The sequence below is a fragment of the Sarcophilus harrisii genome, chromosome 1 (genome assembly GCF_902635505.1).
Source record: "Sarcophilus harrisii chromosome 1, mSarHar1.11, whole genome shotgun sequence".
Taxonomy (NCBI): Eukaryota; Metazoa; Chordata; class Mammalia; order Dasyuromorphia; family Dasyuridae; genus Sarcophilus; species Sarcophilus harrisii.
The window spans coordinates 360,671,268-360,683,972 of NC_045426.1; the positions used below are offsets into that span (position 1 = coordinate 360,671,268).

At 32.1% G+C, this 12,705-nt stretch overlaps 1 protein-coding gene across 2 annotated transcripts in view; it reads right to left on the reverse strand.

The window, feature by feature from the left end:
- Positions 1–12,705, reverse strand: part of SMAD4 (SMAD family member 4) — a 65,609-nt gene that overhangs the window by 38,189 nt on the left and 14,715 nt on the right. For both annotated transcript variants that reach the window (XR_004230854.1, XM_031945949.1), the window contains exons 2-4: positions 3,656–4,039; positions 2,850–3,024; positions 2,501–2,530 (exon numbers count right to left, since the gene is read on the reverse strand). Coding sequence is in view for 1 of the 2 variants with exons in the window: in XM_031945949.1 (XP_031801809.1) it covers positions 2,501–2,530; positions 2,850–3,024; positions 3,656–3,904 (454 nt within the window). In the remaining variant the exon portion in view is untranslated. The remainder of the gene's footprint in view (positions 1–2,500; positions 2,531–2,849; positions 3,025–3,655; positions 4,040–12,705) is intronic.

A 12,705-nucleotide genomic window follows, 5' to 3' on the forward strand; every position in this document is an offset into this window, starting at 1 on the left:
TTGAGAAAACATTTTTTCTTCGTCTAACTGGTAAGTCCAATTTTTCAAGCACATTCAGAAAGAGAAATGCATAGTTTTAGCACTTCATTTTATTATTTGCTAGAGAACACAGGTAATGTTAATACCTAATATCTCTTATGTTAAATAAAATTCCAGATGAATAACTTTTTAAATTTTTAAACCTAAAGAACTTCAGATTATCACTACTGCAGAGATGTGCTGGTGCCAGGTCAACCATGGAGCCAAATGTTAAATTTTCAAATGTGAGCATTTATAAACCAGGGCTTGGTTTATTGTTCTGTTGATTGTCTAGACTTAAAAAGTGATAAACAATGTGTCAATAATGCAGACTAAAGTTAAACATGATACTTGGCAGAAGCAAAATTATTAAACATTGACTAATACACTGTCTGGGGAATCATATAATCCCCATATAATAGAGAGGTCAAACTATTATTTCTTCCTAAAAGTTAGATAGATATGATAAACTTATGTATGGTATTATGAACAATACAATAAAAAACAGCTCCCTGGATGAATGTTCTTTTTTTTTTTTTTTTTAATGGAGCTAAAAGGGCTACCTAGTTTTTGGTTCTTTAGATTACATTTCCCATATACATTCAGACTTAAAAGTTTTTCTTTCAAAATAATAAAATATAAAATATTTGCCCTATTTTTCCTCTCAGAGTCATTATTTCCCTATCAAGAATTTTCTCCACACTAAAATCCAAGAAAGGAAGGAATGACAATCTGTATAGGGGAGAAGATTGCAAAGGAAATTAAGGATACTTTGAGGGGTGGCAGATCTGGATGTGTTACTACTATAGAAAACAAGTGCACTCATAGTTGCACTGTCATAATTTTCTAAGAGGAACACGAATAGCATAGTATCACAGATCTGTAATGTTTTCACCAGATTTCCCCTTTGATAATTATAAATATCACTTAAGTATATTAGAACATATAAGCACTAATGATTCAGCTAGACAGTACTACTGAGCAAGTCATCCAGTGAAATCTCAGTGGAGAAGGTAAATGGAATTGTTTTTAGACTTCTTTGTTGAAGTCAGGAAGATTTGTATGTTCTATGAGGAAGAGTCCCAGAAGGCAACATTTAGAGGACCAACACTAGAGGGAGGCAAAGTACAGTGTTATCAAGAATAATTTGTGAAATGCCCCCAAACTTCTTGCTCCACAAACTAAAATTAAAATTTGAAGAGGGATGTTTATGTCCTTCTACCTATCATCCTACACCATGATGGTGGGTAGGAGAATAGATTTGAAAAATCTAAAGCATACAATTTCAAAGTTATTAAAGGACTACACTGCATCTGCAATGGATGACATGGAAAACAGCGGTCACCTGGTGAGTAAAAAAATCCTTACAGAAGATGAAAGGACTTAAAAAAAAATACACAAATATAAAATTCCTAGAGAGGCAGACCAGTATAAATGAAGGTTGGAATTAGCAAGACCTAGCTTATAGTTTTACCTTTGACACATACAACTATGTCCATGCAACTATGGACAAATCACTTAAATTCAATGTCTCCAGGTAACTCATAAATTCCAGATGAATTGCTCCCCTGAACAGGTAGAGGAAGTTTCCACACTGGGAGTTCCCTGTACCAGAAAAATCAAAGGTACAGATCCTTCCTCCCAAAAGATAAGTAATCATTTATATAATATATTAAGTATTTTAAAGTACATTTTCCCCTTCCATAACAGTCCTATGAGGTAAATTAATCATCATTATTATAACATTTGATAATGAGGAAGTGGAGGCTCAGAGAAGAAAAGCAATACACTGCTACTAAATGGCAGGCAGGACTTTAAACTACATCTGATTCCAACTCTAGATCTCTCCTATTTCAAAAGAGATAACAATGAGCCACTATCAGGACAGCATACAGTTCTGAATTACCCATACCTGCCCAATCTTCCGTCAAATAACAGAATATTTTTGTAACATGAAATGAATGAAAAAAAAATTTATTTACAATATGTTGAGAATTATACTAAACGATATGAATGCTTCTCAGGGAAGAAGTTTAATCCTCAAGGATAAAAAAGTTTATTTGTGCAAATTTACCTGGTCCACGTGACCATAACATCATTAGGAACAGGCACAAAAGCAACCAATCCTCAGTTCTTAAAGCAAAACTCACTTGCCAATCATTTAATGACTAAGTGATTCATTCTAGAGCCCTAGGGAAAAAATGACCCATCTGTGTTTCAATTTTCCTACCTATAAGTAGAGGTAGATGTGCTGATAAAGGTTTTACAAAGAAAAATGTGCCCAGGATATATTTTTAAGTTTAATCAGCATTATTATTATTTTCCTTAAATCTAGACACCCAACAAAACAATAAATCAAGCCCTGGTTTATAGAATTTGTGGATTTCACAAATGTAAATACTCACACTAAAAATTTATCTATAGTCAAATTAGGAAGGGGAATATAGAAAGCAGAGATAATGATTAAAAACAGATTACCTACCAGAACTTTGCAATGTCAATCCTGAGAGATCTTAATTTGAAAAGAGGAGAGGACAATAGAGAGGGGAAAAAAGGGGAAAAATATATTATCACCATGAAACAAGACAATAAATTTAAAAACCCACAATCATGTATTACAAAATTGACCAAACATATATTCAACTATATTATAAAACAATCTTATTTTGAAAAGTTTTTAAAATATTAAATACATGGATTTATTTGAAGGAACTAAATATTATATAAGAACAATTTTTTTTTTTGGATTCACAATTGGGATAAACAAAGTTATCCCATGCTCTCAAATCTTTCGATAAATAATTCCATTAGTAAAGGATCGGTCTACCTACCAATGCCAGGCGATACAACTCTTTCATAATGATATGGATTCACACAGACACTATCACATTTTAGATCAAAAGCGTACTGACAGTATTTCACATGTTTAAGTTCATTTTTGTGAAGATCAGGCCACCTCCAGAGACGAGCATATATCACATGAGGGAAACCTTTCCGACCAGCCACCTAAGGAAATTTTAAAATAAGAGAGTTTATAAATGTATACTATAAATATAAACTGTATGAAACCATCTAAAATACTAAACTATAAATTCAAGAAGATAATAGATTCCATAATGCTCCTAGAGAAATTTTAGGTTTAAAAGACTGATTGTGATAGTCTACCTCTAAAATTTGAATGGTAAACAACTCACTGAATGGTTACAAGAGATCATGCAATAAGAAAATCTAATTTTATTATCTCGTTAAATAAATTATTTACAAAATATATTTAAGACCATGGAATAAACTCAATATTAAACTCCTTAGCTTGTAAGTTAGAGAAAAGTTTTCTAATTTTCAATATAATTCAAGTGCTAGATGCATGTCATACTTTAAATAACACTCTAAGATAAAAAGATAAAAAAAAAACAACTTGATTTTTTTGTGTGTAAGTCAAAATTCGGTTTAATTTATAGTATTAAAGTATCTTTTTGAATATATTCTTATAACTTTTAGTCTTTCAGTAGAATAGTATTTGAAGTGGAAGAACTAAACAATTTATTCTGCATTCACAAATACATCTCAGAAAGAAATAACAAGAATAGAAAATCAATCATCCTAAAAAACAAGAGTAAGATTGTTGTATTAAACTAACCTGAAGCCTGCCATCCAATGTCCTCTGTATCGTGACACATTTGCTGGGATGGGCGCCATTTGTAGTTATAGCTGTTATTAAAGAATCCAATTCATCCTTCTTCTCCTTCAGCTTCTTTACCAAACTTTCAATTGCTCTTTTTGCAAATGTTTCACTTTCTCCACCTTGTCTATGGCACATCAAACTATGAACAATGCTCAGACAGGCATCATTACTTGTGGGTGTGTTAGTAATAGACATATTGTCCATTTGTTACCGTTTATTTCTTGAATCAATTAAGTCCAAAATTTCTAGAGCAATTCTGATAGTGTTCAAGCAGCAAGGAACAATTCCTAATGCTGCCCACAGGCAAAACAGTTATAGACATGTGGTATACAGGATAACCTAGGAAAAATATGAGAACAAAAAAGATTAGGAAAGCTATTTTTTCTTTGATTTTAACCAAGTATACCGTAGTACTGAGGAAGCACAAAAATTGTTCTCATGAAGTTCAAGTTCAGTTCCCAATTCAGATTTATAAAACTCAGGACTTTTGTTTAGATACTTATAAATATTTAAGGTATTTTTTTTTAAATGTCAAGTCAGGAGCACTAGACTGAAATTCTAACATCCTGTGCTTTTAAGATAATATGTTTAAATATCAGAAAGACAAAAATTGTCAAGATATTACTACTACTTAAAAGTGTATTTATTGTAAAATTTATTTAATTAGTCTTTTGAAGGAGATGGGTAAACTGAAATTTACAAAAAATTAATAATAAACTATAATTCAAGAACAAAAATCAAATTCAATAATTATAACGTCATAAAAATGTTAATAAAAATTTGAAGAGTAGGATTCAACCACATTCTCAAATACTTCAACCACAATCGCTAGTCTAGTGAAGTAGAGACTCCATTACTGGCTTTATACCCCAAAGAAACCATTGGTAAGAAGACCCCATAATGCTCCAAAACATTGTTAATTTCATTTGTTATAATAGCTAAGAATTGGGGAGGGGGGGGCAGGGAAGAACAGATGCCCATAAATTGGAAAATGGCAAAACAAACTGAAGTACCTAAATATAATGGATTAAACTATGCTATAAAAATGATGTGTGAAAGACTTATATGAACTGATACAGTCAAGAAAGCAAAATCAAGAAAACATCTATAATAACTATAGCATAAATGGAAAGAACTAGCCACCAGAAAATTAAAAGTAAATGGAACAAAATTATAAAGATCCAGCAGGATTCAAATTAAGAGAGATGAGAGGATATCCCCAACCCATGCGTTATTGAAGATAGAAAAACATTACATATTTTTTCAGAATTTTTCAATGTATTGATTAGTTGTGCTGATTTTCTTCCTTTCTCAATAATACTATTTATTACAGGGGATAACTCCCTGGAAGGGAAAAATGGATGAATACTTGCAAAAATTATGATGATGTAAACTTATATTTAAAAAAAGAAAAAAAAGATAATCAACCATTTGGCACAAGTTGATCATTTATTTCTTCTTTGTTTAAATCAAAAGGGAAACCACCAGAAAATAAAATTAACTACTATCTCGTCCATAGTGCAAAGTGCTGCTTATCAGCTATTGATATAATAACCATTTCAAAAGGAAAAAGTCTCAAATTTTTCAAAATTTCACTTACAAAAAACAACAGTACATACTTTGACACTTGATATGATCAATGATTAATGCTTATACTAATAGGAACACAAACCCTCCAACCGGTATTAGTTACCACTGGAAATAATTATTGGCTCCTATGCTTTCCGTTTCTAAAAAGTAACAAGTTATTTTGCAACTCTCCATTTGTTTTCTTTCATTCTTACTATATGCCTTACAATGACTTAAGAATCTCTTTTACCCTACTCCATGTATTCATGCCATCACTTATAACATGAAGTCTGATGTCCATTCTGATCTGTCATGTATTTTATTACTGACCTGAATTATTTGCAATTTTATTTCTCCTGAGATTGTTATATCCTTTAACTTGAAGGTATACATCATCCAAAGAATAATACTGTCAAGAAATTGTTTTTCAAATTGCATGTAATACAATCGTTGTGCTTTGTTTTCAGTTTTCATTGCCAATCAGGCTGATCTCTTCTTAAGTAATTCTGGACGTAGATCATTACCACCCATGTCTAATTCCTTCTTTCAAATAGATAGATATATAGATACACACAGATTAACGTAAGGGGACACACATCTAGCACAAATCTACATTATAAATGCCATGTTGCGAGGCTCCAGGAAATTATTAAGATGCCATCTGTGAAGAATAAGAATTGAAAAATTACCACCATCCTTTGTTTGGAATTTGTATAAAACACCTTCCAAAAACATTAACCAAATACATATATGAATAATATATGAATGCCATTAACATTAACCAAAAACATATATTCATTCGGTGAACACATTTTCACCTTGTTTAATATTTTCTCCAAATGTCAATACTTAGTGGAATAAAGTACCAACTGTAGAAACATCCATTGTAGAGACTTACACAATTTTGGCACAGAAGACACCTTGTCTGAGGCAAAAGTCTTTAAAGCAACACTTCACTCAGAGCTAAATGCTTTCTCAAAATCAATAAAGAAACACAACAGAAACCATATCTATCAGTTATGTCATCATAAAGGTATGATTTGCTGAGAAATATCAATTGCAAAACTTTCCCAGTTTCTGTCTTATGTCTTTAGTGACAATGACTTCAATAGATGGATGATTCACTTAAGATTTTATAGAGATGATAAAGTAGTAATACAAATAGAAAGAAAAAATATGGACTTCTAGGGGCTAATATTGCTTCATAGTATTAAAAAAAAAAGTTTCTGGTAAAGAAACAGTCATGATCTTCTCCCTTCACCTTTCCTTATGATAGTTTTTAAAAACTTATCTCCACAGCATTCACTTGCCAACTTCACTTTCTTAAGAGCCATTTCTACTCCAGGTCATATAACCACCTCTATACCTCCAATGATGTGTCCAAATGTGGTGGTTTTATTATGATACTATTATTGTATTATAATTGTAATTCTGACAAAATATGTCACAAAAAATGTTGTCAGTTTGTTTCTATTACAGATGTTACCATAGGAATTTCAGCTATTATGGGATGATTAAGCTTAATTTCTTATGTCGTTATATGCCTGTTCATTTTCTAAATTGTTTTAATAATAATATCTAGCATTCATATAATGCCTTAAGATTTGCAAGGCATTTTACAAATTCTTGTTTTACCTTTATAATAAACCTGATAAGTAGATGTAATTATCTCCCCCTTCCCCCATTTTACAAGTGAAGAAACTGAGACAGACTTGCCTAGGGTCACACAGCTACGAAATGAGTGGGGCTGGATTTAATTTCAGGTCTTCCTAGCTCTAGGTCCAGCACTTTATCACCTGTACCACTCAGCTTCCTCTAACACAAAATCATACTTTTTTTAAACCGTTCTTTAATACAAAATACTCAAAAGTATCTAGTAGTCATATGTTCCAAAGCTTCTTAAACTGCGAGTCGTGACCCACTATGGGATCCAGTGAAATATTTGGCAACAGTAAAAGGTTTCTGAATGCTCTATATCCTGCAGTATCAAATATTCCACCAAGATAAAATTCTTTATATAAAAATAAATAAGCTCATCTATCTCATTAGCATGAAAATTGGCTTTCATCTTTAATAAATGGCAAAATTATATGTAGACCACAGAATTGGTTTAAAATATTTTTATGATTAATTATCAGTAAATATTTGATTTGTAGACATATTTTATATGCCTAAATACCCAAGGTTGCGAAAAAGTTTTCTCAGGCAAAAAGAGGTCATGAGTGGCATAAGTTTAATAGGTCCAACTAATTTTTATACCCTTTCATAGTATCTTGAAAAGAACTTTGTCCCAAAACTGTAAAAATATAAATAAATACAAACACTGGCCCTGAAAAAAGAATCAACCAAAGAGCATTAAGTGTCTACTATGTGGAGATTCAAAAAGAGTTTGAAAAAAGACTCAGTTCAAGGGACTTTTTAACATGTATTTCCCATCTCCTAAAAAATATTAAGCATAACCAACAGATATTGTGTACCTAACATATGTAACATTCTACATTAAAAAATTTCTACTATTCGAAAGAAAAAAAGTCATCCTGAATGCTATAATATCTGAAATTCCTATAGTACCATCTGTAATAGAATCAAACTTAATAGCATTTTTTTAGTGACCTATTCTGTCAATAACAATAGTAGAACCACCACATTTGGACAAACCATTTTAGGTATAGAGGTATAGAGGTATAGAAGGTCCAAGTAGAAGACACTGGAGTTTACTGAGAAGAGAGATGACATTGTCGTCCAGACTAATAATACTATAAAGAAAATCACTTTGACAACTGAGGGGTAAATGGATTGAAGTGGGTAAAGACTTGAGGAATAAAGACCAACAAGGTTACAGCAACAAATATGAGGATATATGTATCATCTTTTTTTCATGGCAAGGTAGAATAACTATGGAATGTTGCATCAGGTACAGTTATCTATTGGCTAGTCTTAATTCTTTTTCTCATTATTTTTTATTAATTTTTGAACTTTAATACAAAATGACAAAATTTCCATGTACACAGCACAACACAGAGGATTCAATACAAAACCATGACTTCCCATTTTATACTTTACTTAAAACAAACTATTTAATGAATAATATTTATCATTTTTAAAGCTATTGTATTTTTCTATGCTTTCTTCTTAGTTTTCTTTTGTTTTCAATGCAGTGTACTTTTTTCTCCCTTCCCCCACCCTGCCCTAGAGAAGACTGTCATTAGGTGAGAGAGAGGGAGAGAGAGAGGGGGAGAGGGAGGGAGGAAGGGAAGGAGGAAAGAAGAGGGAGAGGGAGAGAGAGAGGGGGAGAAGGAGAGGGAGAGAGATTGAGAGTGTGTGTGTATGTTGTAACCATACTATACCTACTTCTATTTGTCAGTTCTTTCACTGAATGTGGACAGCATCTTCCTTCATAAGTCCTTTGCAGTTGATTTGAATATTTATGATACTGAAAATGACTTAGTTGTTCAAAGTTGTTCTTATTGTTACTGTGTATGTAACATTCTCTTAGATTCTGATCATTTTGTTCTTCAATCTTTCAAGCAAGTCTTTTCTTATTTTTCTAAAATCAACAAGCTCATCATATCTTATATAGCACAGTAGTATTCCATCACAATCCTATGCTATACCTTGTTAAGCCATTCCCCAGCTGATGGGCATCTCCTTAATTCTCAGGTTTTAGCCATCACAAAGAGAGCTGTTATAAATATTTCAGAACAGAGTTCTTAAAACTTTTTCCACTCATAACCCCTTTTCGCCTGAATAATTTTTACCTAACCCTGGGTATGTAAATATATAAAATAAGTATACAAATTAAACATTTACTGATAATGAATCATAATTTCACAATCCCCATATTCAATTACAAGATCTCATATGGGGTCGTGAGTGGTTTAAAAAGCTTTGTTTTGGAACAGATAAATTATTTTCCCTTTTCTCTGATCACCCTAGAATGTTCTTCTAATTTTTTAATGTATCTTTTTATCGTTAGCTTATGACTTAGTTCTTTTTCTTAGGGGATAAGAAATACATGGAAATTATTCAGATAAAAATAAAAAGTATCAATAAAACAAAAGAAATTAAAATAAAAGGAATTTGTATTCTAAATAGTCATCCTTAGCTACCCACTAAGCAAGAATAACAAACATTTTTTAGCTAAGGCATTTTTTGAGAACTTTTAGCCTCACTCTGGCAATTACTGTGCATAAATTTCTCTTGGAAGGGGTAGAAGAGTAAATCTATTCAATTTTATCCATTCCTGATCTTTAAGCTTCAAAAGCTTGTTTAACCAGGTTTGTGCTGGAGTTCACAGTGACTTCTTTTATACTTTTTTCCCCCTAGTGCAACATTATTACTCTGACCTTTGCTATATGATTTGACTGTACCGACACAATGTGTTCCAAAATAATATCTACATCCACAGCTTGTTACTTCTTGCCTCTTAGTAGGATATAGTTGATGTCATTATTTTGTCAGATGCTCCACACTCAATTACTTTTACATCTTTTCTTAGAGAAAGCATAATACAAAAGTATAGTTTCAGAGCAATTAACAGGTCTTTGGCCACTCTTTTATCTCAACCTTAAACAGACAATCTTTTATAGAATTTTTGCTATCTTCCACTGCACTCACTTTCAAGCTGAAGTCTAAATATGTGTTGACTTAATTTGGAGAATACAAACAAGTTCTTCAGCTAAGTATTCTATTTTCATATACTTCTACATAATTTCTAACAAATATTGGCAGTTAAAACAATATGTTCTAAATAATGCTGGTTATGAGAACCTAGGCAAATAAGGTTAACTCCAGGTTAACTCCCTAAAACTAAGTGCTGAGTACAAATGTTTTCACTGGTTGAGTGAAATGTTCTTTCTGGGAGTTTAATCAATGAAATAACAGATCCAAACCAAAAAGAAAAAAAAACCAATAATATCTGGCTAGTACTGGTCTAATTATGATTATTTTAAGGATTGCAAGATGCGATGAAATGTCCCAAGAGATGTATCTTACCCTTTGGGAATATAATGAAACCACTTATGCCAATTACTTTGAAGAGAACTTCTAAGCTGTACTTCACCTGGCTATGGCTTATATGTCTTTTAATTTTATTTACAACAATAATGCTGATGATAAATATGGAAATATGTTTAGAAGAATTGCATGTTTAACCTGTATTGGATTACTTTCTATGTAGGAGAGGCAGGAGGAAGGGAAAGGGAGGAAAAATATGGAACATAAGATTTTTGCAAAGGTGAATGTTGAAAACTATCTTTGTATGTATTTTGAAAAATAAAAAGCTATTATAAAAAATTTTTTTTTGATTCTAAGCACTCTTCTCTGATTCTAAGCACAAAGGACACATTATTATTTTGGGGTTTGTTTTTTTTTGTTTTGTTTTTTTACTTTAATTTGTTTTTATTATAACTTTTTATTGACAGAACATGTGCTTAGGTAATTTTTTACAACATTATCCCTTGCACTCACTTCTGCTCCGAAATGAGCACCCTTCCTCCATCCCTTCCTTTAGATGGCAAGTAGTCTTATACATGTTAAACTTGTTATAGTATATCCTAGGTACAATATATGTGTGCAAAAACCTTTACATTGAATTCCCAATCCCTATATTTATGCCCACCTGCATTTTTGATTTCCTTCACAAGCTAATTGTACAATATTTCAGAGTCTGATTCTTTTTGTACAGCAAAATAACAGTTTGGTCATGTAAAAAAACAAAAAACAAACAAACAAAAAAAACAATATATGTGTGCAGAACCGAACAGTTCTCTTGTTGCACAGGGAGAATTGGATTCAGAAGGTAAAAATAACCTGGGAAGAAAAACAAAAATGCAAACAGTTTACACTCATTTCCCAGTGTTTCTTCTCTGGGTATAGCTGCTTCTGTCCATCATTGATCAATTGGAACTGAGTTACATCTTCTCTTTGTCAAAGATATCCACTTCCATCAGAATGCATCCTCATACAGTATCGTTGTTGAAGTATATAATGATCTCCTGGTTCTGCTCATTTCACTCAGCATCAGTTCATGTAAGTCTCTCCAAGTCTCTCTGCTGGTCATTTCTTACGGAACAATAATATTCCATAACATTCATATACCACAATTTATCCAACCATTCTCCAATTGATGGGCATTCATTCATTTTCCAGTTTCTAGCCATTAAAAAAGGGCTGCCACAAACATTTTGGCACATACAGGTCCCTTTCCCTCCTTTAAGATCTCTTTGGGATATAAGCCCAGCAGTACCACTGCTGGATCAAAGGATATGCACCAGTTTGATAAGTTTTAGGGCATAATTCCAGATTGCTCTCCAGAATGGTTGGATTCATTCACAACTCCACCAACAATGCATCAATGTCCCAGTTTTCCCACATCCCCTCCAACATTCATCATTATTTTTTCCTGTCATCTTAGCCAATCTGACAGGTGTGTAGTGGTATCTCAGAGTTGTCTTAATTTGCATTTCTCTGATCAAGAGATCATGAGTGGAAATAGTTTCAATTTCATCATCTGAAAATTGTCTGTTCATATCCTTTGACCATTTATCAATTGGAGAATGGCTTGATCTCTTATAAATTAGAGTCAATTCTCTATATATTTTGGAAATGAGGCCTTTATCAGAACCTTTAACTGTAAAAATGTTTTCCCAGTTTGTTGCTTCCCTTCTAATTTTGTTTGCATTAGTTTTGTTTGTACAAAGGCTTTTTAATTTGATGTAATCAAAATTTTCTATTTTATGATCAATAATGATCTCTAGTTCTTCTTTGGTCATAAATTTCTTCCTCCTCCACAAGTCTGAGAGGTAAACTATCTTATGTTCCTCTAATTTATTTATGATCTTGTTCTTTATGCCTAAATCATGGACCCATTTTGATCTTATCTTGGTATATGGCGTTAAGTGTGGGTCCATGCCTAATTTATGCCATACTAATTTCCAGTTTTCCCAGCAGTTTTTGTCAAATAATAAATTCTTATTCATTATTTATTCATTATAAAGTTGAGATCTTTGGGTTTGTCAAACACTAGATTGCTATAGTTATTGACTATTTTGTCTTGTGAACCTAACTAACCTATTCCACTGATCAACTAATCTATTTCTTAGCCAATACCAAATGGTTTTGGTGACTGCTGCTTTATAATATAGTTTTAGATCAGGTACAGCTAGGTCACCTTTATTTGATTTTTTTTTCCATTAATTCCCTTGAAATTCTCGAACTTTTGTTCTTCCTTATGAATTTTGTTGTTATTTTTTCTAGGTCATTAAAATAGTTTCTTGGGAGTCTAATTGTTGTGGCACTAAAAAAATAGATTAGTTTAGGGAGTACTGTCATCTTTATTATATTTGCTCGGCCTATCCAAGAGCACTTAATATTTTTCCAATTACTTAAATCTGACTTTGTGTGGAAAGTGTTTTGTAATTTTGCTCATATAATTC